This window comes from Rhopilema esculentum, chromosome 10, assembly GCF_057945365.1.
Source record: "Rhopilema esculentum isolate cy_ngs chromosome 10, ASM5794536v1, whole genome shotgun sequence".
Taxonomy (NCBI): domain Eukaryota; kingdom Metazoa; phylum Cnidaria; class Scyphozoa; order Rhizostomeae; family Rhizostomatidae; genus Rhopilema; species Rhopilema esculentum.
In genome coordinates, this window is record NC_142824.1 from 6,826,976 (window position 1) to 6,852,157 (window position 25,182).

Genomic DNA, 25,182 nt, shown 5'->3' on the forward strand with positions numbered 1-25,182 from the left:
ATGGGTTAGCGGTGCAATTCATTTTCAGAGCTGCCTAATTTTTAAAGGGTTACAAGTGATAGTATTCATTTAATGACAAAGCACATCCTCTGAGATATGATAATAACCCATTTAGTCTACACACAAAGGGCAGTTTGTCATCTATTATTGCTTATCAATCGTTTTTACGACTTTTCCGACAACACTATTAGTCCTCTGCGCTCCCGCATACTATTATTCTTTCCAAGGAGTGGCCGCACAGTGCAAGCAAAGTCAGTAGAGTCTGGGCACTAGTACATGTTGTTTGCTTCTAGGTCGGGATTTGCTAGCGACTTCGTCTCCATTTTGGAATTCGAGAAGGAAGGCTTGCTTTGAGTCGATTTGCCTTCACGTTTATCGAGTTTGATTGACACAGCTAGTTGTACATGTATTCAGGAGAGTTTTTGTAGCGCTTCTTGAATGTCTTCAAATCGAAATAAGGTGCACGAACTCTACGACATGTGACTCTTTCGCTGAAGTAGCAGAAGGAAAATTCAATACGTGACACTGCCTCCATATTGGAATTCCGCCACTGCAACAGGAAGGCGGTGTTTCAAGTCAATTTTACTGTAGCCCTGACTAGATACAACACCATCAAGGTTGCCAATTGATATGAAATTTTGTTGAAGCGGTCTTGGCAGACTCTGGAAGCTTCAAACCTGGTTCAGCTCGACGAGAAATGTATTTTTAGTCAAGGCGTTTTGAAAGAAGTAACTGTGAAAGCATCGCCCTTTCAATTGGCTTGTATCCGAGGGCTGTGTTTACGACCCGCTTATTTACTATTGTGGTAAGCTCCAAATGATGAAGACGAGAACAGTGGTGAATTAGATTTGATTCAGGCTGCTGAGTTGTATAAAAAATGTCTGGAAGGACGGCTTTGTCGACTGTTGTAGAAAACGCAGATGGGAGACATGGACATTCGCACCATGGGCACTCGAGATCAGGCAGAACCACCAGCTCCAGTAGCAGAGGAAATAGGGTATTAAGCAAAAAAATTCAGTTTGGGAATTTCTTTATCTTGTCATGTTTCATATTTTCCTTGAATTAAAACCTGCCATCTTCCTCCTTCAAATATCAATCGGTACAATGTTTTGGCCTCCTGACGCACGCATTTAAAATCTGCTACTTTAGATGCATTGATGGAAATGTGAAATGTTGCAAAATCGTATATCTTTCTTATTCTTCGAGTTTTGTTTCTTAGTATCAACTTTTGGTCGTCATAGATTTAGTTTAGGGAAAAAGCTTTGCATAGTATTTCATCTGTCAGATTGGGCGCCATTGAAAGCTGGAAGCACATAGCCACAATAATCAACAACAACATTGACAGCAAGCCTGAGGTTAAGAAAGGACTACGATTTGGCATATTTTCGTCAGAATCATGGGCTTGGTAGCCGCTGTCGTTTGCACGGGCTAATGATTGTTTTTCTTTCTATTCATAGAGTGATGACGGTCATTCATCAACACGTTCCAGCAGAAACCGTCAAGCAACCGGCGGGGACGATGTTTACATCGGAAAGTACAAATTGATTAAAACCATTGGGAAAGGAAACTTTGCGAAAGTTAAACTTGCTAAACATTCACCCACTGGTCGCGAGGTTTGTTGCTTTGGTTTTATTTGTTTCATTAAAAGTATCGCGAGCTTGTAATTTCGACCAATTTTTAAGTTTTCTGAAACCGCAGAGATGTGCAGAATTCATTCGAATGCATACAATTGAGATAACCTTTATCATATGCCAACCCACCATCTCACAATAGTTTTGATTGGTTACTCCAACTAGAATACATCCAAGAACTAAGACTGTCAGAACCACAGTCTCAGTATAAAGCTAAAATCGAGAAAGTTTGATATTTTTAATGTTATCAGGAATAAGAATTATCTGTCCAGATCTGAAGAAAGCAGTAAAAATTTTTTTTGGTAATTATAACTAAGAAGTGATGGCTAAAAACTCAAAAATTTTGTTTCTAAGATTCTTACTTTTGGTTAACCTTTGACATTTTTTCAAAGAGTGTCAGTAGATATTTCAAGAAATTTGTACTGGTTTGGATTCATTTAGAAAGGACCATGTATAGAATTAAAAGTGCTAACCAATCTACATTGGCTGGTTTTCAAGCTATTTATTTAGCTCTCTAGTGCTTGCATTTCTCTGTTCATTGTGACCTTTGCATTTCGGAGTTTTTTTCTTCATAATATCTTCATAATTGGTTTTATCTTATATTTCCCTACACAATATGTTCAAGTGCCTTGAATACATAGGCTTGGCCAGCGGATTTTATTTAAACAAAACTTTCTCCTACTAAACCAGAAAAGAGACCTTTTTATGGTGGGGAGTTTTGTTTTCTGCAGACCAAGTTTGGTCTTTTGTGATGCCTCCATCGAATTTGTATGTTTGAAGATCCCCCAGCATTTTTGTATGGGTATTTCAGGCTATATTAGTAAAATAACCTCTTCAAGAAGACTTTTGGCTTTCTGTATTGTGAGGATTTTTGAAGAAAAGATTCATTCTTGTTGCAAAATATATAATTTTTTCTATCTTGGTCATTTTTAATTAACTTTTTATCAAGAACCATTGTAACTACAGATTGCTTAGACACATTATTCTCAAAATTTAGGAAAAGATTAAGTTCCAATTCCTGACAGAAAGGTTGCTTAGTTTTCTTCAAATTTGGGAAAGTGCAAAACATTTTGCAAGAAGTCAAGTAGACAAATCAATGAATATTATCTCAGAAAGCTAGTTCTAAATTCGTCAGTTGTTTCAAATCATTTTTTGTCCAAAAGCAAACAAAGAAAGATTCTTTGTAGATCAGTTTTTTTTAAATTCCCTAACTCCTATTGACTTCCAATTGCTCTTGATGAAATTTCAAACTTTTAAAGCTTTGACAAGCTCCAATGACCATATACGACAAGCTTTCTGAACTGATTTATACGATTATGCAGGGAAAAATTGTTTTTGAGACTTTAATTAACATGCAAAAGCAAAGTGATGTATATGATTGATACAGTTACAACATATACTTAGAATGTGAAGATTGAAAATAAAATATTTCTTGCATTGTGTATTAACTTTAAGACCTTTGCTTACAGTACCTCCAGAATATCTTATATATACCTCTTTATATCTACATTTATATAAGCATGATGCAACAATCAACACAAATTTGCATTCAAGATTAAATAAAAACACCTGCATCATAGGCTCCAACACAACAAGTTGGAAAGTGGCCAAAGGGGGCAAGAGCAAATAAAAGATTCAAAACAAAACATTTTGCAAAAAATCTCCTTTAGTACTGAAAAAAAGTGTGGGGACATTAAGGCCCTGACAGGCACTGTTATTAGGGACCCTGCACAGGTCACTTTTTATAATTAAACAAAATGTAATGATTTTAAAATTGTCTTTGGAAGTAGCAGTCTTACAGATTTGGTGATCTCTGAGTTGCCCTGAGAAGAAAGGAAGTTTAAAATGCGTTTTTCTCTTTGTGATAACATTCTGAGATTAAAATTTTTTCTGGTCACACTTTCTTCATACCTACACTAATAAAATGTCCAAGAAACCCTTATTGGTTGTAGGCAATAGCATTAAAAGATTTTGTTTGTGGATATTTAAATATCATATATACTTTTATTTTTAGAATAGTATTGTTTTTTTGTTGTCAGTTATCTTTAGTATATATAGATTTCAATAAAAAAAGGCTCATTTTTGTACAAGTCTAAAACATGGAAAAATAGTGTTCAAATTTTTTTGTCTTTTAGGTTGCAATTAAGATTATTGACAAAACACAGCTAAACCCAACCAGTTTACAGAAGGTATGTTAAAAAAATTTATAAAGGAAATTTTTATTTGATTTTTTATTGAGAATTGTTGTCAGTTCATGTTAATGAATAAAGATTTATGAAGATCATTTATATTGTGTGGTCCTTGGATCAAAATTTTATTCTGTACAGATACATCAAAATACTAAAGTGAAGATCATGGCTATCTAAGGAGACTAGAAAGAGAAAAAGCCTGCAAAAACCTCAAATCAAGGCAAAGATACTCCTAGGATAATGACTCACACACCTGGGCTATTAATTCCCCTGTTAGATAAGTTTGCAGTACTATTGAAGCAGGTTTCTTCACATAACTGTTTAAAGATTTTGATGAATCTTCATATATATATATATGTGTGTGTTTTATTTCAATAATCTGCTGATTTTTTTGGATAAGATTTTAGTATTTATGCAGCTGCATCATGTATTCTAGCTTTTTCGCGAAGTCAGTATCATGAAGTTTCTCGATCATCCAAATATTGGTAAGTCTTATAACTACTGTTACTTTAGAACATTTTATGTTATTAAGAAAAACAGTATTCATCTAACAGTCTTTAAGAGTCTTTAATATTGTTTGATCAACCTCATCTGAATCCAGAAGCCGAGATTTTGTGCACAAAATGAAAACCAGCAGCTCCTTTCATCTACCTGTTTGAGGCAGAAGATGGATAGACAGCTGTTTAGCAGCTTGGAGAAGTTAGATGTGTGTTTTCAGACAAAGTTAATTTTTCATCAAGTTTTTGCTTGCTAGGTACATTAGGAGTGAGTCTCTTTTAGTAATCACTCAAATAAGCAATGCACCTCAGCAGCTGAATTCATATTCTACTATAGTACAAAACACGAAAATGATGGCCACATAAATTTACCCTTTGATCTCAGTTTGTGTTTATCATTGCTTTGGCTAAACATAATGGACTTTATCAAAGCATATGTCCCATTATTTTAATTAAAACTGCCTGTTTGTTTTGCTAAGGTTACTTTAAATGACCTGTCTTTTAAGTGTCAAATGTTGAAGATAATTTTGGTAATGCACAGTATAGTCAGCTACCTATTAATGGGTTTATCAAAAGAAGCATGAACATTACCAAATATAAATCAATGTATATATATAGTTAAAAATAGACTGTTTTTAGTCACATAGCCGGTCTGCTGGGAAGTTAAGTAATATTTTGATAAGAATCTTCTGTCTTACAAAGATGAACTTAAATATCAATGTTTAAAAAAGATTGGTATTATTTTTTTCATTGTTTGAACCAAAAAGCATGTTCAAATTCTGTACACCCGAGTTAGATTGGTGATGAAAGCAATTCATTGAGTAAAAGGAATTTCAATTTTGGGAATTTTTAACTTTTTTTATATGAGATGTAAAGTCAGTCTCTGATATTTTAATCTAGAGATTATGTACATGGTTCATGATGTTTGCTTTATGTGGAATGCAGCACAGAGTAGGGAAATCTAGCCTCTTAAGTTTTTCTCTGTATACCTGTTTGTAATCAGTTTCAACCATTTTTATCTGTGCTGTTTTCACCAATGGCGGATTTCCATTGCCATTAAATTGGAGGCCTTTTTCACAAGATGATCTTTTCGTAACATCAACCTGGCAAACCCCTGTAATAGTCTGGCTCTTCTTAAAATAGGTGCAGATTCATGCCAGAAGATTCGCCTTGTGGTAAATGTCCCACCAGTCTAAAGGGCTTATTCTTTTACAAAATGTTACTCAGATTTAGTATTTTTGAGTGGGACATCATTTCTGTTTTCACTTGTAGAAGTGTGTCATATTTCATCGTGGTTAGTGACGTATAATATATAATTTGGCAGACAAAGCAACTTGAAATTATCCCAGCCAAACTAACAGAAGTAGGCTACTCTCTGCAAACCTTTTGTGCTCTCAGCTCATTTTTTGCTTGAATAGAAAGCCAAACTATAAAGTGTCGGTGATTGCTCCAATATTTCAAAAGTTTGTGGAAATAATTGTCAGAACTTCTCAAGCAGTGAGATGACATCGTGCTGTTAGAATGTTGTCCTATGATTTTCCCGTTATCATTAGTCTTGTTAATTTGCTACCCCTGTTTCTGTCATAGTAAAGAATTTACATATTGAAGAGGGAAGGGCTTTTGTCATGCTACAGTTGAGATCAAAAGCGCCAGTGTAACCTGAACCCTATTCTTATTTTATCAATGTATGGTGGTTTTTTGCACCCAGCGACAAGATGGGGCTTTATGCTTCGTAAGAAAACCTAACGAGAAAGAGGTAGCGGAGCAGACATCGCCTTGTTCTGCTGATTTCCCACAAAGCTAACGGGCCCACGTAATGTTCTGCTTTTTTCGCACCGACCACGAGGTTTCTAAATAGTCTTGAAGACTAACAAGTATGGACGTTATCAAACGTAGCATAATTACTAGAACATGATTCAATCTCCCGTCGACTTTTTGGCCAATTCTGGTGGAGATATTCGCCGTAATTCTTCGAGGTCAGTTGATTAATTGCTAATCAAAATTCAGGCATGTAACGCTCTTGTCGATATCCATTTATTGTTACAAAGAGAACATTGATAATCCGCTTTGCGCGATTGTTATGCCGTATTTACCGCCAAAAGAATTGTAATCGTAGGATCATTTCCTTGCTATAAAAGTCTGTTGCGTCCTTTGTTTCTCTCCCAAGGGGTAAGTAGAAAGTTGGCCTTGCATTGTGGGTGACTATTCAATGTGAATTTTTCCTAGGCCCTTGCTCCTTCTAGTTTTTGTAAAAGTTTAAGCCCGATTGATATTAGATTGTGACGAGTTTCTATACGATTGTGTGTCATTAACTTGGAGTCTTTCCTGCCGATTGCAGGCCTCTTGGTTTTGATTGTTTAAAAAAAGGATCCGTTGGATACATTATGCAGCAACAATATGGAAATCGATTTGCTTTTTTCTTTCTTTTGTTGAAAGGGTTTTGTTTAGTAATATGTACCTACCAAAATGGTATTTACACAAGACCCATTGGGTCCAGGCAAAACAATAATCAATATTTAAGTTTTTTTTCATGAAGCTTAAAGGTAGCCTTTGTTTTCTTATCCTTCCGATTGGAGGTTACACCGAAACGATGCATGTGTTGAACATTGATGGAAGTTCTATGTTTACGATGCAATTCCAAAATATTTTCCCTGGCCACGGATGCAAATGCGTTTAAAGTTGAGCAACTCAAGTGTGTCTTTCAGACCTAATGCGACCTAAAAGTAAACATTTAATTTATATCCTCGATGATTCAGAAAAGTAAATAATTCCTTGGCAATGGTTGCTACGACATTATGAAAAAGCACGTTCAGTTGGCCACATTATTGCCACGCAAACCTAATCATAATTTCGGTAGTTCTATTTCGTACGATGGGAACCAGCGAGGGGCCTTTCTGAGGCCTTACTTAAGGAAGTAGAGGCCATATTGGGTATTATGTGGCATAGTGTATTGTGTGTTTTTTGAATGCTTCGTTAATGTAATATTGCGATTCTACGAAATGCAATATGATTAGCTCGATGCTCCTTTTCTTGCAGTTAAACTTTATGAAGTCATCGAAACTGAGAAAACACTATACCTTGTAATGGAATATGCAAGTGGAGGTATGGAAACATCAAAAGTGTTTGTATTGCCCCCAAAATGTTCCGGTTTATTTCAGCACATTATTTCATTGCCAGATCTACAATCCATGAGAGAAAGGGTTGAGATTTTTTCGTTCCAGCTGCAAAGTTTAACGTAGAAAGCTCTAATTCATACGGCTTCTCAGCAAACAGATACTGGCTGTATGTAGTTCACAAATGATGCTTCTGTTATTGCGTTCTGCCACTCGACGTTTTCAAAATGATCATTTAATTTTGAGAAATGTTTCTAAACGCCTAACAGATCTTTTTAAAGATTATTTCATTTCTAGGTGAAGTTTTTGACTATCTCGTTGCTCATGGCAGAATGAAGGAGAAGGAGGCTAGAGCAAAATTTAGACAGGTAGGAAGCTTCCCATGAAGGATGGTTTAGATCTTTGTTTGTCAAGATGACATTTTTAAAAATTACACGAATTTTCGTGTTGATACCCAGTTATTATGCACATTGATGATGTGGTGTCAAGTCATTTCTTTAGCTCATTCCTTTGCTAGACTATTGGCTCATTTTTTTGATAGGCAACCAACTTGCATACACAATAAAATCATATTTGGACAAAAATCCTCGTTTTTTCTTTTAACACTGCGAGTTGGATTTGTTAGTTTTCCAGCTGTTAGCAACATAAATTTCCTCGCAGGTGTTAGCAACATAAATTTCTTATAGATTCTTTTGAATAGTCACATATCTCCTTTTTTAGCTCTTTGATAAAAATTGCCTATCATTTAGTTCGATTGAAAGCGCTCAAAAATCTTTGTTGATTATGATAATGTATTTGGCCCATTAGGCGTGATTTTAATGCGATGAAACCGGTAGATTTAAAGAATGCAATTTTACTGTTTGACATCAATGATAATTGTTTTACTGTAATGCTAGGTCCGGGTGCGGGGAAGTTGTCTTATGAAAGTTGCCGTAGAAACTTAGAAATATAGTAACATGTGTGCAAAAGCCCTAGCTCAAGTCGTCTTCTTAGATGTTCTTATGGAGTTTCGTGTTGAAGAAGCCGTTGGAGTCTAGAAGATCATCTATCGTTCTGTTTTGTTCTGAACTCATGCGTTGCTCTATCTCATTTACATCATAACAGTTGCCAGACTCTAAATGATGGCAGCATTTTCATCAGCAAAACTGAGTTAATACTTGAGATCCCCAGTTAAGCCCTTTAATCCTGTATTTACGATGTAGCACGGTCAAATTTTAACCGACCATCTGTATTTGCTAGGCGTATTTCTATTGTAAGCTGCTGTTTATGACGTCACATGCAAATCGACAACAGCTTGTCTGCATTAGCTATTTCCCTCGTAAATGGCTTGTTTTTTTATTATAGATTGTTTCAGCTGTTCAGTATTGCCATCAAAAGCATGTTATACACAGGGACTTAAAAGTAAGTCATTCTAATCCTTCCTATACTGTGGTAAATTTGCACTTAAGTAAATTTGCACTTTGGTAATTTTTCCTCTGGTAAATTTGCGTGGCACATACTTCATATCAGAGAACTGGTTTCATTAGGTTTTGCAGGAATAAAACAAACTAACATTTTCCAGCTTTGTCCTTACTGCCTTTCGCTTGTTAAGTAATGCCATTTTCCGGATTCTTCATTCGCCGGATTCTTAATTCGCCAATATATCTATTTGTTTCGATGATTGACGCTTTTACTGCTTCCATGAGTATCAAAAGCCAACAGCAACTCTGTGTTGTCGTGGTGAGATTTAATCCTTTGTGGTTGTCTGTGAAATGTGTTTCGGATAATTTTTTTACGTAGTTGTGGATCTTGAGGATTATTTTTATCTGTTGCTAGATTTTGTATGGTTTTTGTCTGTGCAAGGGCCGTCGGATCTCTGACAACTTGGCTTTTTCTTTTTGTAGGCGGAGAATCTACTTCTAGATGCAGATATGAATATTAAAATTGCAGATTTCGGCTTTAGTAATGAGTTTTCACCTGGCAATAAGCTTGATACATTTTGCGGCAGTCCACCGTATGCAGCTCCTGAACTATTTCAAGGAAAGAAATATGATGGACCTGAAGTAGATGTTTGGAGTTTAGGTGTTATTCTTTATACGTTAGTTAGCGGTTCATTGCCTTTTGATGGCCAAAACCTGAAGGTGAGATTCAAAAGAACTTATCATTAGTTTTTTTAGTGAAATTTTATTTGTCTCGCGAGTGCTGTGCTTAGATTGGTCTCATGAAAAAGAGTTTTTGACAATTTTTATGATGAGCTCCCAAAGCGATATTCGGTGGGATTTTAAAGAGCTGAAATTAATATCCAGCTCTTTATAAATAGATATGAATTAATAAATATAAATTAATAAAGAATTAATAAATATAAATTAATTAATATCTGAATTAATAGTTTTTTTGGATTCCATTCTTACAAAGAAGAAACAATCCAATTTTTCGTTGGAAAATGTAGAAACAAATTTATCCGTAGAAATTTGTGTGAACGGTACTACTTACCGCTACTTTTTTTTACCTACTACTATATTTTTCGCGTAACTTGGTTATTTGATCATCTTACTTATGTCTTCTATTGCCTGATTTTCACTACTCCATCTGTTTCAGGAACTCAGAGAAAGGGTTCTTAGGGGCAAATACCGAATTCCTTTCTACATGTCAACTGGTAAGGAAAATATTCTGTGTAGTATTTTGCAACTTGTAACTTAACCGCAAAAGCCCTCGTGATATATTGTCATAAGCATTTTGTATTGATTATTAAGTGTGCAAGATGAATGATGTGTGACAATCAGTTTACGTGTCTTTGTCTTATCGAAATCTCATTTTCCTAAACAGACTGTGAAAATCTGTTAAAGAAATTTCTAGTGTTGAATCCAGAAAAAAGAGCATCTTTAGAGGTATGAAAAACTTTCTTTATATTCAAGAATTCTTATCTGAGCATTTATCATTGCTCGTTAACCTTGTTATGAACAAGCTGTGTTCGGCACATGAGCGTCGTGAAAATAAAACCTTTTTAATCAGTTACATGACCAAGGCACTTGGTCCTTTGCCAAAATCGAGATAATGGCCTTTTAAACCGACTACAAGAAGACCAATTTCATCATTGACTCCTAGTTCTCAAACTTAGATGTTTCATGACACTACTGCATTTGATTTTGGTTCTCATCTAAAGTTTCGAGAGAGACGATAAAGAACTCTTAAATACCTGGCTTTTTTTGTTGGCAATTCAGGATAAACTTAAAACAAGTGCTCAATTTCAGGATCATGGTTGGAGCAGGTTTGGTTTATTTTTTATTAAAGCGCTCAGGTCAATCATTTAGTTGCACTTCGTACTATGATATATATTTGACTTCTGACATCGAGCAGTAGAGATAAAGAAAAGGTGAATAGAATAGTTTCTGGCATGAATTGAGGAATATTTTTCAATTATTTTTCTACCGTTATTTTCTAGTATTTTCATACCTTTTGTAGATGATTATGCAAGATAAATGGATGAATATTGGCTATGAAAATGAAGAGTTAAAACCGTACTTAGAACCAAAGCCAGACTTTAATGACAAAAAACGACTCGGTAAGTCAATCTCTTGAATTTATCATCAAACTAAGAAAGGTATTTCGATACTCTGATATTTTGCTCATATACCTCGAACCAATATAAAGTATTTCTGTCTAAACTTTAGAGTAAGGTAATGTTTGTTACGCCAAGAGAATAAAATATCAAGATTTTTCATAAGACAGCTTGGTTTTTTTCAAATGTGGCTACAAAATGTTGGTAGAGCACTTTGTAATATTGTTGTTTGGGAAAGTCGTAAGGAGACTTCAACAAGGGTTGTTAAGAGCTGAGACACCTTCCAGTTGTTGTTTTGATGTTTCGAAACAGTTTGTTAGAAATTATACATTTTATATCTATAAAACAAACGTTGAAAAATGTATGTATGCTTGATAACTACATATATGGTAAACTGATATGAAATTTTATGGATTGACAGCTTATTTGATAGTTAATTTTGATAAAAATCTTGAATCTTTGTCGGCTTTCACAGAATTGATGATAAGAATGGGATTCTCTGCCGATGAAATCAAGGAATCACTGACGAATAACAAGTACGACGAAGTAATGGCAACATATATTCTGCTAGACGAAAAGAGAGTAAGTATTTATTCTTATTACAAGCAAATTTGTAGCAAAACACAATATTCTAAAGTTTTATAGACTTGCGAGAAGAACACTTTCTCTAAGAGCTTCAATTTTTTTCTGCTTGATCACATTCTACATATGAAGTATAAAGCTCGAGAACCAAATGTAGGTTGAATGAAAGAGATTGCTAGAGTGCTTGCTAGCTAAGCCAGTTTCCTCAGATCGTTACCATCATGACAAACAACACGCTTGCTATAGCTTTGTAAGACTACTGCTATCCTGAAATGTCTATTTGTTCTCTTCATTTTGCCTACTTTGGCTTGCTTTGATCACATTGTGTATTGCAATTCTTTTTCTCGCTATGATCAAACTTTTGTGTACCGTCATGAAAAAGTTTTGTTCTCTGAACTTAAAGGCAATCTGTCTCGTTGTGGATTGGCTAACGAGAACAATAGCTGGAACAATAGCCTAAACACAATTCCAGCGCTCCGCTATATTTTTTACAATGCGATAAATTAAAGGGGGACTGGAAACAATAAAAAATCCCTTTGTTCTTATAATCAATCAACGTCGCGACAGATTGCCTTTAAATCGAATAGTCAATGATAGCAATCAAACCTAATGTTTGCGTTTTCGCTGTAGCCTTGAATGAAAAATCAAAATATGTAAGAATTAGTTCATAGATATGTCATCAACAATTAATTAGCTTGTTTTAAAAACTTGCCCTTGTTGTTAAGCAACGGTTTCAGAATATTTTTTGGACTGTTCTATTATTAATGCACTTTTCCCATACTTGTTTAGAATGCTTTGTAAAACAAACCAGGTCACAAAAATCATCCTCGGAATTAATCTTATTTTGACGAGGCTAACCTCGACACTTTTGGCGTTTGATATTTTGAAAATCAAATTTTGCCAGGTCCCTGGAAAATGACTTTAATTATTTTCGGATTATAAATCCAAACTTATTTTTGATAAGAAGTTATTTACGATAATAACTTATTTTTGGATTTATCGCTGTTGACCGTAATTGGACCCAGCGTTGCTCATGCAACTGTTGGTTGAAAGCCAAAGTGTTCCTTACGTACTTGGTTGCAAGACAAAATGGTAACTTTGGGCTATCATTTGCAGTCAATCATGTATAAACAAGTATAAGTGATCAGGGACACGCATCCAATGAACCTAATTTGGTTCAAATTTTTCGTTAGGACTCCCAGATGTTTTCCTCATTTATTTTTCTTCAATGCCCTTTCCCAGTTCATTTGTTTTTCCCTAAACTCCGCAATCAGGTCATTGCCCGTTGAATGGATTGTTTGTTTTTCTTGTTTTAGATCGCTGCCAAGGTTTGTATTCAAACATGATCGACTGCAAAGATAGCTTTTTAATCTAAATGCGTTCTGGGCATTAAAAATCCTTGAAAGCTGTAAGATCTATACAACCATTTCTTTATGCCAAGGCCACTTTTTAATATTCATTTGCTACGATAAATCTAAGGGCTGCCAGAGAACATACATAACACCCCTGTAACCTAAACGTTTAAAGACGGATCTAAAAGTATGTTTGATTTTTTATTCAACAGTTATCACGATTGCTTACAATCCATACTTATGATATACTAGATGTGGTTAATTTTTAAGGAAGATTTATCACTCATGAGGTTTCTTTAACATCGTACACATACATGTCTGTAGCATCTGGAGTTTTTAAGGAAAATGTTTTCAAAGGAGTAATAGACTAAGAAAAAACTTTGAGTGAAAAATTCGTTGTCATGCTAGCAATTAGAACTATATCGTTCTTGGAATGCCTTTTTGAGAAAAAATCTGTCGCCATTCGCCTGTGAAGCAAGCATGCAAGCAAACATGAAATTTCAATGAGCTGTTATTCTAGCTGATTTGTTAATAATTATGAAACAATACTTTGTCAAATTTTTCTTAAGATTGTCGATCATAAATTTAAATACACCAATTCAATGTTCCAATTGTTTAGGACGAGTTCAAAGTTTTTCTAACGTTATCTTTTTGCCTGTATTCAAGCTAAACATTTAGACATAGTTATGATTATCATAATGTATATATTGATGTATTTTTTAGCTAATGTAAGTTTTAAGTCTTTGTAAGGGGTTGTATATGGGCAGTCTTTAGTCATATTTTATTGCACCAAATTAAGAAAAGATACCGCCATACGTCAAATATGTTTCCATAATAACACTTCCATCTCTGAAGGTGCGAAAATGGCTCAGTGGTAAGGATGGCGGACAACAGATCTAAGGGTCTGGGGCTCGAGACCCTGGCTAGTCCCATACCTTCACCCAGAGTGAGGGTAGTCCCATCTGCAATTCCAGGAGTTTGAATCACCAGGCGTGGTCACATCAAGAGACGGACCAAGACACTGCACAATAGGCGTAGCTTCTCAGTTTCATTAAAACTACATTTTGATTCTAAGTAGGAACATATACAAACCTCTGAAGTTGCCCAGTTATGATAACATAGGTCTGTTTTAACAGCATCTCATTAGTTATTGCAGCATTACATGTTCATGAAAAATGCTTTCACCTGGCTTTATCGTAGCTTTCGAGTCATGATAACATATCATTAGACTCGTCGTACATCAGTAGAACGAGCGGTAACACCGACACAAGTAGTGCTGCCCCACAGACAGCCAGATCGGCACGGGTCAGTGGAAGGGGCAACAGAGAAAACAGAGTCCCATCACAGACGCAACGACCATCAAGGTATGTTAGGGTTTGCTTCTTTTTGTCAGTAGCTGTAAAGGGGATAGGCAGGCTTCCTCTTCACTAACTGTTGATTTAGGCTTAAAGTACACATTATGTTGTCTGTTTACACGTATACTGGTTCGTAGATGTTTTTTGCTTTGTAAGGCCGAAGGTTATAAATCTGAAATTTATTTATCTGCCAAGCTATCAACTACAGTAGAATTAGAGATTGTCCATTTAACAATTCAAGTGAATTTTTTTTGGTCACTTTGTTAAGATATCATTTCTTAATTTTTATAATGGATTACAGTTTTATCCAATCTAATTTTGGGTTTTAAGCAAATTTAGAAGTTCTTGGTTTTCAAAGGAGCTAACTTGAGGGACTGAGACTACCTTGCCTGTTCTGATTTTAGAGTTCAACAACCGTACGAGGCGGTTAATATGTCGCCAGCAACAAGCAATGGTGCCGATCGCTCTGTAAATAGCCGTGAACATACTTCTTCATCGACTAGAACAACAGATAGTGGAACAGCTTCAGTGACGGGAAAGAATCCCAATCGATCGCAGATCCCGGATGTAGTTGCAGGCAAATCCAACAAGATGGTAGGCAGGGTAAGAGTTTTAACCCAACCGGGAGCCAAGCCCTTATTTAAGCTAAGGCATCAGCAGACATATTTTTCGTCAATTCTAAGGACTAATTTACAGCTCTTTGTTTGAATGAAAAGCAAATTATAAGGACTAATTTACAGCTCTTTGTTTAAATGAAAAGCAAATTATAAGGACTAATTTATAGCTTCTTGTTTGGAAGGAAAGCAAATTGAATTTGCATAAAATATAGCACGTTGTAAACGTACTTCAACAGCCCTAAATCTTAGGCCCATTGCTGCAGCCCACATCAATCCCATGGGTGGTAGCGGCCTTTGGTAGTTACTTGGTGTTATCTCATGTTGCCGATTTTTGCCTTTAACTTGCTTTTGTTATTGCCGAGTTTGTAATTTTGTTACATTTTCGCATTTACAGCAACATAGTGCACCGTCAAGTGCTGCCCGTAGAAACACATACAGTAGCGCAACATATGGCAACAGAGCTCAGCAAAGTTCAGCCACTGCGAACTCAGTTCAAGCAAATGGAGAAGAGAAGTCAAGGTACGCGAAAGATTGTTGAAGACTCATTGCTAGCAATGAGCCTTTGCGCTATGCAAGCATCCCATAATGCATTTTCAGACAGTCTTAAATCAATTTTGGTTAATCCGTAGAAGTTTACTGCCATTGTTTGGATCATCGCCTGGACAATTTGCCACGCGCATGAAGGCTCATCGTTAGCAATGATTCTTTAAGGTCTAACGAATCAGTTGTTCTCATCTTCTTCTCAGAATTGGGTTTGCAATTGTATTTGAACATTTGTCTGGTCTTGGCATGTCTGGTATTTTACTATTTTCACAATTCAATCTAGTGTTTATTCTCTTAAGATGATAGTCATGCCACCTTGGATTGAATATAGGCGTAGGCAAAAAATTTAACATGTCATTTTAACATTTCTATTTTAACACTTTTAAGTTTTAATCCTCTCTGTTACCAATGCTACTATATTCCTTGATGAATAAACATTGCAAACGAATTCTAGAAGTCACATATATTTTTATCACCTTAGCCAAGAAATAGACACAGGGGCCAGAGCCCGTAGTAGGATACCTCAGCAACCGAACCGTTTATCTCCCACAAGGATGTCATTGCCACCCGCCGCTCTTACAAGGAGCTCCGATCGTGATAAAACGACTACTGCCGATGATGAAAGTAGGCCAGGGTGAGAGAATTCAAACTATTCACAATAAAATTTTTTAAATCTACTTTTTGATTTTACCCACACTAGAAAAATGATTTTTGAAAGCTAGATGTTTTAATTTATTTGACGTTATCGGCTTCTAACTTCTATCGGCCACACCAGATATTCATTACGATTCAAATTGTAACAAAAACAAAGGAGAAGCGGAAAGTGACCATCAGATATTAAAAGCTAGAGTGATGGCAGTTTTTAAGTTTCCTGGTTCAAAAGAAGTTGAGCAAAAACAAGACCGTATTTCTTAACCTTACAGCTTAGTTTTTTCAATTATTAATACAGTAACGCAGAACCTAATATTATAGATATTGTTGTATTGATGGTAGAGAGGCAAGAGAATCTACAGTATCAAATGATTCCAGAATATCATTAATACGCATCTATTTAAATACAGATAAAGAAAATGATTGACAAGAATTGCCCACTGTATACCTCTCTGAATAGCGCCATTTTTTTGTTTTGCAGTTTTTTTGCTAATCTTGCATTCTGTTTTTCTAGCACTGCTCCGTTAAAGCATGTGACGTCAGCCCAGACAACTCAAGTACCAAAACTGAACAGAGGCACAACTGCCCGAAGTACGTTCCATAGCGGGCAAACCAGAGAACGGAAGAAGATGGCCGAAGAAAGGAGCAGGGAAGCCGGTAGCCCAGTTGCGTCTGGAAGAACTTCTTTCATAAGCAAGCTGACATCAAGGTTTAGTAAAAGGTAGGGCCATTTTTATTGAATTTAGTCAAGTCGATTTCTGCAATGAAATTGAGACTGTACACGATGGGATGTAGACTGTAAGGCTTTTTATGACGCCACCGTCATCGTATCGGATTTTATATGCGCCAAGACGTTTTGTAAGATTCACAGTTTTTTAAATTCTTGATTTGATTTCTTAAAATTCAAATAATTCCAGGCAGAAGAAATAATGATATGTTTCTCTTCTTCAACTAAAAGATTTCTCAATTATCAGATCAAACTAAGTTCTATGTTCTGTTCTCTGTTATATTCACTCTGTTATAATCCCAGGATTACTTTTCTCCACTTTTACTAGTGGAATAACATCTTTAGTTAATTGAAAAATTTAAAAGAATTATCAATGTTTACACATTCTTAAAAATTTTTGAATACCTTTATCTTGGACCCTTTCGTTCATTAACTTTCTAGTCCCAGATTTTTAAAGGTTATCCCAATGCTCCGGTTTTTTATTTGAGGAGCTTTCCTTTAAAAAAATTTTGGGAAGCGGCAATCACGGTTTTTTCGTTTCATAAAGTGCGATTCGGAGTTTGAAATTCGTGGTAGTAAATTTTAAATATGCCCAATAACAAAGTCGTTGAGCAGTTCTGTCAAAAAGACAGACTTCCAGTTGAATCTTCGGGCAAATGGGTAACTTTTTGTGTTGTTACACGTCCGACAGCTCGCTTTGTAAAGCTGAAATAATTTTTCGAAAGTTAAAGTATTTCTCGTGAGGAATTTTGACAAACAGGCTCATTCAAGAGCTTACATAATACTGTTGTTTCGCAGAATGTCACGAGAAAATTTATTTGGCAAACATAGAAAGCGCCGGTAAGTGCTTTTTATGCAGATTTTTCGGCATGCAAAGCTGCGTTTTTAACAGCTTGTTTGCTTGCCTGCACTTTTTGCATCGCGGAGAGCAAAGAAATGGCTTTACCGGCAGGTCTGTGTTCGAAGGTGAGTTGCGCTTCCAGTTCATGTTTTGAGAGGACTATGTATCCTCACATTGCCAGTGAAAGCTGTATGGGTTTCGCTGGATAAAAACAATTATAAGTAAGAATGTATTGGAATGTTAAGCTGATAATACTTATGTCTAGTACTCTAGGGCTGATAATGCAAAGCGTAATACTCAATGCTTAGAAAAATACCACTTTATTTCAGTATTCAGCAGGGCTATCTGTTGGGCAATTCCTTCGCTTTGCCTATCTTATCATAAATTTTGTAAGTTTTTCTGTGCGTGAACAACACGTTATTTGACTAGGCAGATTATGAGCCACAAAAATTTGAGCTAGTACAATTTTTTTGCCTCTGGTCTATTCAAAATATAATGTCTCTATTTTCCAACTGCCCTGTCGCAGCAATTCTCCACAATTTCTATTCGTCGTCTTTTTCTGTTAACTGTTTCTCGCCTCTAACAAAGCGAATTTTTTTCCATTTCAGACTGGAGTCGGCGAAAGCCCTGAGGGTGAAAGAGTAACACATCATCCAACAGCCCTGATCGCATTGACGCATGAGGGCGCTAAGGACGCATGAGGGCGCTAAGGACGCATGAAGGCGCTAAGGACGCATGAGGGCGCTAAGGACGCTAAGGACGCTAGCATTCGCTTACTTTTAGCCGCATCTAATAACTACGCGAAGAGTAGGAATGCACTTGCAACTTCTACTCCAAGTGGCACAAAAAATGTCTGATACTTGATTATAGCTGTCATATGCATGACAAAATGCTAGTTTTCGCAAACGGGTGCCATAGGAAAGTATTATATGGCCGAAATGATAGTCAAAAAGCTATTTTACCTCACCTCTAAAAATTTCAGTTTCACGTTCCTGTCAACAGGAATTACAAAAGGCCTTCACACTCTATGCGTAATAAACAGATATTTTTTGTGTCGAATAAAATGTAACAATGTAAAGTAACGTCACTCGACCTAATGGGTTTTCAATTAAGGTATTGTTTAGCGGCGCTCAGGAGATCTCCTGTTCACAGGGTCAAAGCAAGTCCTAGATATTTGTGGTTTAATTGTGGGTGTGAAGCATCGGGTGTCTTTTGTGCATCGAAGAAGTTGCAATGTGTTTCGTTTTCCTGCACGTGCACATTTACTTTACACAGGCCATTGTTTGTGAACAGAGCCAGCACGCAGCTTGTGTTCCTCTTCCCTTCAGGGGTCTTGCCATTCCAAGTACAAAGAAACGCACTTGTAATCCAACTCAATAATACTATACTGCTTTGTCAATGGACAATGTTTTGTCAATAGACAATGCTTCAGTAGTGTACAAAAGCAACCGGCGTTAATTCTAAGAATACTTGCGTGGTGGAATTCTGGCCCCACAGCTATTCAAAGAATGTCTGGAATTTGTGGTTGAATAACCGTTGTTTTTATAATCAACATGTGGAACCAAATGCGTGTCCAGCCCTGCCGTGAACAATAGCCATTTCTTTGCACTTCATTTCTTTGTAAATTTTTAGAGTATGTTACAAATTTTAGCGCTATATTAGTTTTCCTTTTAATCCTCGTTTCTAGAATATGGCTTTAGTATTTTTTCTTTAAAGTATAAGTGGTTTTGTGGTTAAAAATGTCATTCACAATCCTAGTACCTAATTTTAACGTCATCCATCCATTTTGCAAATTTGCGTCCAATATAGGTTTTGCCAATTACAACCGAAGTTCTTTTGAAATTAACCGTGACCGGGAAAAATTCGCAATATTTTTGGCAGATTTCGGTTTGGGTTTTACTGTCTGCCAACAGCATCCAAAATTTTAATTTTTGCGCGCGAACGGCTTTTTTTGTTTTTGCTTCATGGCGTGCCGGCAAACGTCCCCTTTCAGTGTTTGGCCCTTTCCAGCTCATTGCTGCCTAGAAGTAGACCTTATTCATCCATTGATAGATCAGTGAGTTGATCAGATATAAACAGTGCTGTAGATTGGAAGACTGATTGTAGTTGGCTGAACTGTAGATTCTCTTGGTGTTTCAAACCTAGTATTGAGAAATTCTCAGTTTTAAAGCGGCTCTATTCGTGAGAGAAAAAACGACTTTCAAAAAGCAAACATTTTACAACACACTAAGAGATTTTTCTTCTGACAAAGATATTTTCATCTAACGAAAAAAATTACAGCCGTGAAGAGGAACTTCTACGATCAGGCCTAAGCTACAAATAGCAACGCAAAAACTCTAGCTGACTATGTACCTGTTAACGACAATAGGACCGACTAACGACAATAGGACCGATTAACGACAATAGGATTCTTCAAAGCCACCTGCAAAATATGAGGTTTTTCACGAAAGACAAAACGATATGGAATTTAGAATACATGCAAGTTCTCGATGATAAGAAAAACGTTGTCCCTAAAACAGCTGCCCACAGCAGGGCCTGCATGGAAGTTTAAAATTTGGGAGGCCCAGATCTTCTCTGGAAACATCTTCGACTACGTCAGAGATTGACTATGAACGCTTCCCACGTAAAAAACCAACTAGAAATATCCTTCATATTTTTAAGGGGAGGTGGATTGTCTTTGGTCGTAGCTTAGATTGTGTTTGATGTACAACTATGAATTATTTTGCGACGCTAGCTGGAATTTGAATTTCGGCATGTGTTGCTCTTAACTTTGCATGCAAAATGTATATTGTGCAACATTAAACAATTGTTTGAAAATTCTATCAGAAATTCCGTTTAAGGCAAACGCTGTCGATACTGAAGTGACTGAAACCATCTGTCGATCAACTATTGACCAATCAATATGCGTGCGAGTGGTATCACGCTCGTTGATTGGTCAATTTTGATTGACAGTTTAAGCAACTTTAGTTTCTGTCGACTGCCTCTAAGCGTGTTTTGTGAGGCTATATATTTGAACCTACCTTAAATGTTGCATTTATTCTTACTTTGCAGCAGATCCCTTGAACAAGATCAGCAGTCCGGAAGTAGCACGAGCACCGGGGCACAATTAAAGCCACGGTCACTTCGGTTCACGTGGAGCATGAAGACGACCAGTAGTATGGACGCAAATGATATGATGGATGAAATAACCCGGGTATTAGACTCAAATGCATGCGATTACGAGCAGCGAGAGAAATTCTTGTTGTTCTGCGTGCACGGGGATGCATATGAAGACTCTTTAGTCCAATGGGAAATGGAGGTTTGCAAGTTACCACGCTTATCCTTAAACGGTGTTCGGTTTAAGCGAATATCCGGTTCATCAATAGCCTTCAAAAACATTGCATCTAAGATTGCAAATGAATTAAAGCTGTGACTCTGTACTACATTTAACCATGATACTGACGATCAAGCCGAGGAACAGTGCTTCAAAATACACCCCCAAAGAATGATTAGTTCGTTGATACGTTTCTCATTTCCAGTGAGAGCTGAATAAAGTCAAAAGACCCCCAGGAATGGGACCAGATCAGTAACTGGACAAAGCGTGTACTTTACTTGTGTAAAAATACGGTCTCCCTTACCTGATCTGGATATCAGTATTATTGTTACTTTCAGGTTGTGCAGATAGCGGTTGATTAACGAGCTTTTAGTTTTGTGAAAATCTTTTATTTTGGATAATAAAAGGGGAATTATCCCGGGCACGAGTTTTATTAGCGTATATATGACAAAGTTAATCTGTAAATCAGCGTCGTCTGCGTGTAACCTCGATGATTTCAAGTGTTGAATCTTGCGAAGGTCTAACTTTCGTTTGGTCACAGAAATCGGTTGTATTGTATGTTGATAACTCTTCTAAGAGTTACGCAATACACCCAGAGTCAAGCTGCAAGTTCGAAGATGGTCATATCTTCTGTGTAACTACATGGCTAAACTAACTCCTAAGGGTGGTTAAATTATGAGATTATGATTGGTCCTAGGCATGATCCTCAGTCCCTCGCGAATGTTAATTTGTTTTTATGACATTTTTGATTTTATGAATATTAACTCTCCATTAGTCATTAACTGTTACTCATTAGAAATATTTTCTGTAGCTATCATGTAAACAAACCAGAAGTAAAGAAACCATCCTGTCTTTATTTTCTACACACTCCAACGATAACTTCATTTCTATCCACGCGATTAAAAAAAACAAAACATTTGTACAAGTTTCTTGCGCTGGACTATTTGTTTTTTACAATATTATTTTCAGTGCATAAGTTTTTGCTTTCCTTTTCAAATGCTCCACCCAGTGAATTTTCTTGAATGCTGTATATATTTTTTGGTTAGTTATGCTTTGAGGAGCTAAGAAAAATGAATTATCTATCAACTCCAAATATTCAAGACCCTCCTCCTTTGGGTATTTGGGCAGGATTCATGTGCAAAGAAAGTCATTGATTTGAAGAAGGCAGCTCTAGTTTAAGAAATTGTTATTAATAAGTGGTTTCTCTAACGTTCCCGCTTTCTACCGTGGAAACAGTAGCCATCTCCGTCTATGTAATTCCTTTCTCGCAATCTCTTCGTTGCCAATGTCATGACAATAAAGATATATGGATTGTACCTAATTTCTCCTAATTGCATTGGGCGATTCTAAGAGGCTTTTAAGTCGATTATTACAAACGATAAAATATCAATGTCGGTAAAAAAGTTTTTGCCTTTCTTTAGTGTAACTTTTTTGAGATTTAAGAAGTGCCGCAATCAAAAGTTTTTTTAATGTAAGTTTGCAGGTTGTGTTGACAGTTGCATTTGTTTTCTTTTGAGAAACTCTCTTAAGTTGTACATTGTCGAGAATCGAACAATCATTTGAAACGATTGCAGAGTGACATCACCTGTGCATTGACTGATCACGTGCCTTTGTTAGAAGGCTCTACTAAAGTTATACAAACACAACCACTGTTCGTGGGCTACTTGTTCCCCCTTCAGCTGAAGGAGACACTTTGTATAGTCTTGTTCAGAATTATTCAGTATGACATGGGCTCCGACAAAGGTTTAAAAGTAGGGGGACCAAGGGAAAATTTAACACACATAACAAAATAATTTGAAAAAAACTATTGTTTTGCAAAACGTGGGGGGGGGCAAGCCCCCCGGCCCCCCTTCGTCGGAGGCCCTGTGTGGGTTTGTTTACACGACCAAGAGTATTTGCTCAAAAACAGGTCTAGCAGTTGGTACCCTGTGGCGCTATAGATGACATGCCCCAGTATTTGGAAGTGAAACTTCTTTTGTCAAGGAAAGTTTCTGCACAAGTCATTACTTAAAGCATATAAAAACCTTCAGCAGTTCAAAGAGATCCCATTTTATTTTGTTGATCATAAAAAGAACAATATCAAAATATGAAATTGCTAATACTTTTTTTTATATGAAAAAGTTTATAAGAACACGAGCCTCAAAATTTGTGAAATTTTAAGAATAAATTTAGAACAAGCCGATGCTGAGCTACTATAAAATGCAATTTTGGACGCTTTATTTCAAAAACGAGAAGTTTTAGCCATGCGTGGGTGCTTTTTCGGTGAATATTCGAACTTGTCAGCAAATGAAGCTTGTCTCGTTCACTTTGTTGGCAAATAAACTCGTTTTTTATAAGAAAAGGTGGGCTCAATTTTTCGAAAGTTAAGAAATAATCCTACCCAAATTGAAAAAAGCTAAGAAACTTTTATAATTTGCAGTTTTAATTTTCCGAGTTGACACTCGAAACAGTTTTGACATCGAACATCACTGTACATTGCAACACTACACTTGACATGCAGTCTGCATTCATTCTCAGTAAATTGCACACTCAAGGAGTTTCAATTTAAAAATTCTCAACAGAGTTAGTCATTCTTGGAAAACAAAGTTCCTTGATCACTTTGTTAGTTTATCTGTGAGCTATTTATTTTACAAAAATGTGAACAATTCTTTGGCGATACAGAACTTGGAAATGGCTTTGAAAAAAGCAAACATTTTACAACATATTACCTAACAGCTTTTTCGTCTGACACTCCTCAGAGCACAATGGGCTCTTTCTGATCTGTATTATGTTAGTCCCAGTGCAGGCACCGCGGAGCAGGGGGGCTGGGGGGCTCAAGCCCCCCCCCACTTTTTCAAAAATGACAAATACTAAGTAATAAACTACCAGTAATGCCTCGTTTCATACGGTTTTAGCCCCCCCCACTTTTTTTAGACCCCTCACTTTTCTCAACGCTCCACGGTGCTTGCAGTGTGTTGACAGAATAGTTGGGAAAACCCTAAACCTATCGGCTTTACAACCGTAGGGGCCCTTTACATTAGACTCTTTTTAAGTACTTTTAGTGCTATGTGTATGTCAACTGAATAAATCAAAGAATTATGACAACCTATAATCAAATTAGCTCCTAAGGAGCAAGTCAAATGCTTAATTAGCTCGAGTCATTGAATGTTGCAAGCATTTGTTTACTTAACTAGCACTTGAATACATGGAAATCGTATATTTGCCTGATATTTGTCATGAACATTTACTTCTCAGAGTACTTTTTCATAAATACACAAAGCTCCAACATTCTTAGTTAGGTTTGTTTATTTTAAATAAATTCCATTAACAAATTACGATTACAACACACAACTTACACTTTATTTAATAAATACTTTACCCTGCTACTGGGTCCCATGGGTTGCTGCAGCATTTGCAAAAGTGTTTTGTGGGGGGCTGAAGCCCATGATTTTATGGGCCACTTTTCATGTTAGCGATACATATGAAGGGGGCAGTGAAAAATTGGCAGGATATCTTTGATTATAAAAAGAATGTGTCAGTAAAACGTTGTGTGTGTTTATGACAATAATTATACTGAGAAACATCTTCTTGACGATTTTTAGTGTATCGTTTAAGTTGAAGGAATTAAAGAGAAAACAGACCTTGTTCTGTAATCAGATTTTTTTAAAATGGTTTAAAACAAAAATATGTCATGCTCACAGGTCAAAGACAGCCCTTATAAATATTGCTAGACATGTATACAATAGTATCATGTATCTAAGAGTCTAATTACTATAAAGTCTACAAAACAGCGTTCTCGTCTCACAAGTAATGTCCAATTTCACTTGAAGTAAGATTCAACTTTATTCATAAAGTTTGCCAGTTCAACATCATTCGATGAAAGGCCACCACAATCGTGGGTGCTTAAAGTGACGTCTACTTTGTTGTAAACATTAAACCATTCTGGGTGATGATTCATTTGTTCAGCTTTCAGAGCGATCCTGCTCATGAATCCAAATGCTTCGTTAAAATCTTTGAATAAAAACTGTTTCTTCATTGCATCTCTACCTTCTACCATTTCCCATCCACTTTCTGCCAAAGGCTCAATCTGTTTCTTTCTCTCATCTTTGCTCAATTTACATCTCTTAACTGGTGGCTCGGACATTTTGAGCGTGAAATGCCAATGAAACTTCCACTTTTCCAACACTTAGTATTCTCCACGTTACAGAAACTACCATCTGCTTGTAGCCTCTCTTAGAAACGTACGGTGCACCA

The 25,182-nt window shown here is 36.4% G+C and overlaps 2 protein-coding genes across 7 annotated transcripts; one reads left to right on the plus strand and one right to left on the minus strand.

Moving 5' to 3' along the window:
• Window positions 1–256: 256 nt before the first annotated feature.
• LOC135693724 (MAP/microtubule affinity-regulating kinase 3) lies at window positions 257–22,444 on the plus strand. Of its 6 annotated transcripts, none has more exons than XM_065212280.2 (20): window positions 257–997; window positions 1,458–1,613; window positions 3,767–3,820; window positions 4,257–4,305; window positions 7,354–7,419; window positions 7,728–7,798; window positions 8,775–8,831; window positions 9,314–9,550; window positions 10,008–10,065; window positions 10,236–10,297; window positions 10,872–10,971; window positions 11,444–11,550; window positions 12,867–12,878; window positions 14,103–14,266; window positions 14,662–14,860; window positions 15,269–15,393; window positions 15,899–16,051; window positions 16,583–16,789; window positions 17,594–17,635; window positions 20,688–22,444. In XM_065212280.2, exons 1-20 carry the CDS (start codon window positions 878–880, stop codon window positions 21,046–21,048), a joined length of 2,400 nt encoding a protein of 799 aa, XP_065068352.1. In that variant the 5' UTR covers window positions 257–877; the 3' UTR covers window positions 21,049–22,444. The 6 variants fall into 6 exon arrangements, with proteins under 6 accessions (XP_065068352.1, XP_065068360.1, XP_065068393.1 ...); XM_065212288.2 differs by having other exon boundaries at window positions 20,691–22,444; XM_065212297.2 differs by having other exon boundaries at window positions 258–997; window positions 14,662–14,851.
• LOC135687742 (pterin-4-alpha-carbinolamine dehydratase) lies at window positions 19,184–25,147 on the minus strand. The gene has a single exon (XM_089110848.1). It carries the CDS (start codon window positions 25,070–25,072, stop codon window positions 24,749–24,751), a length of 324 nt encoding a protein of 107 aa, XP_088966974.1. The 5' UTR covers window positions 25,073–25,147; the 3' UTR covers window positions 19,184–24,748.
• Between the last annotated feature and the right edge of the window lie 35 nt (window positions 25,148–25,182).

Coding starts and splice junctions, on each gene's coding strand:
- LOC135693724 (XM_065212280.2), top strand. CDS start 878: ATGTCTGGAAGGACGGCTTTGTCGACTGTTGTAGAAAACGCAGATGGG. Junction 998..1,457: donor CCAGTAGCAGAGGAAATAGG/GTATTAAGCAAA, acceptor TTCTATTCATAG/AGTGATGACGGTCATTCATC. Junction 16,052..16,582: donor GATGATGAAAGTAGGCCAGG/GTGAGAGAATTC, acceptor CTGTTTTTCTAG/CACTGCTCCGTTAAAGCATG.
- LOC135687742 (XM_089110848.1), bottom strand. CDS start 25,072: ATGTCCGAGCCACCAGTTAAGAGATGTAAATTGAGCAAAGATGAGAGA.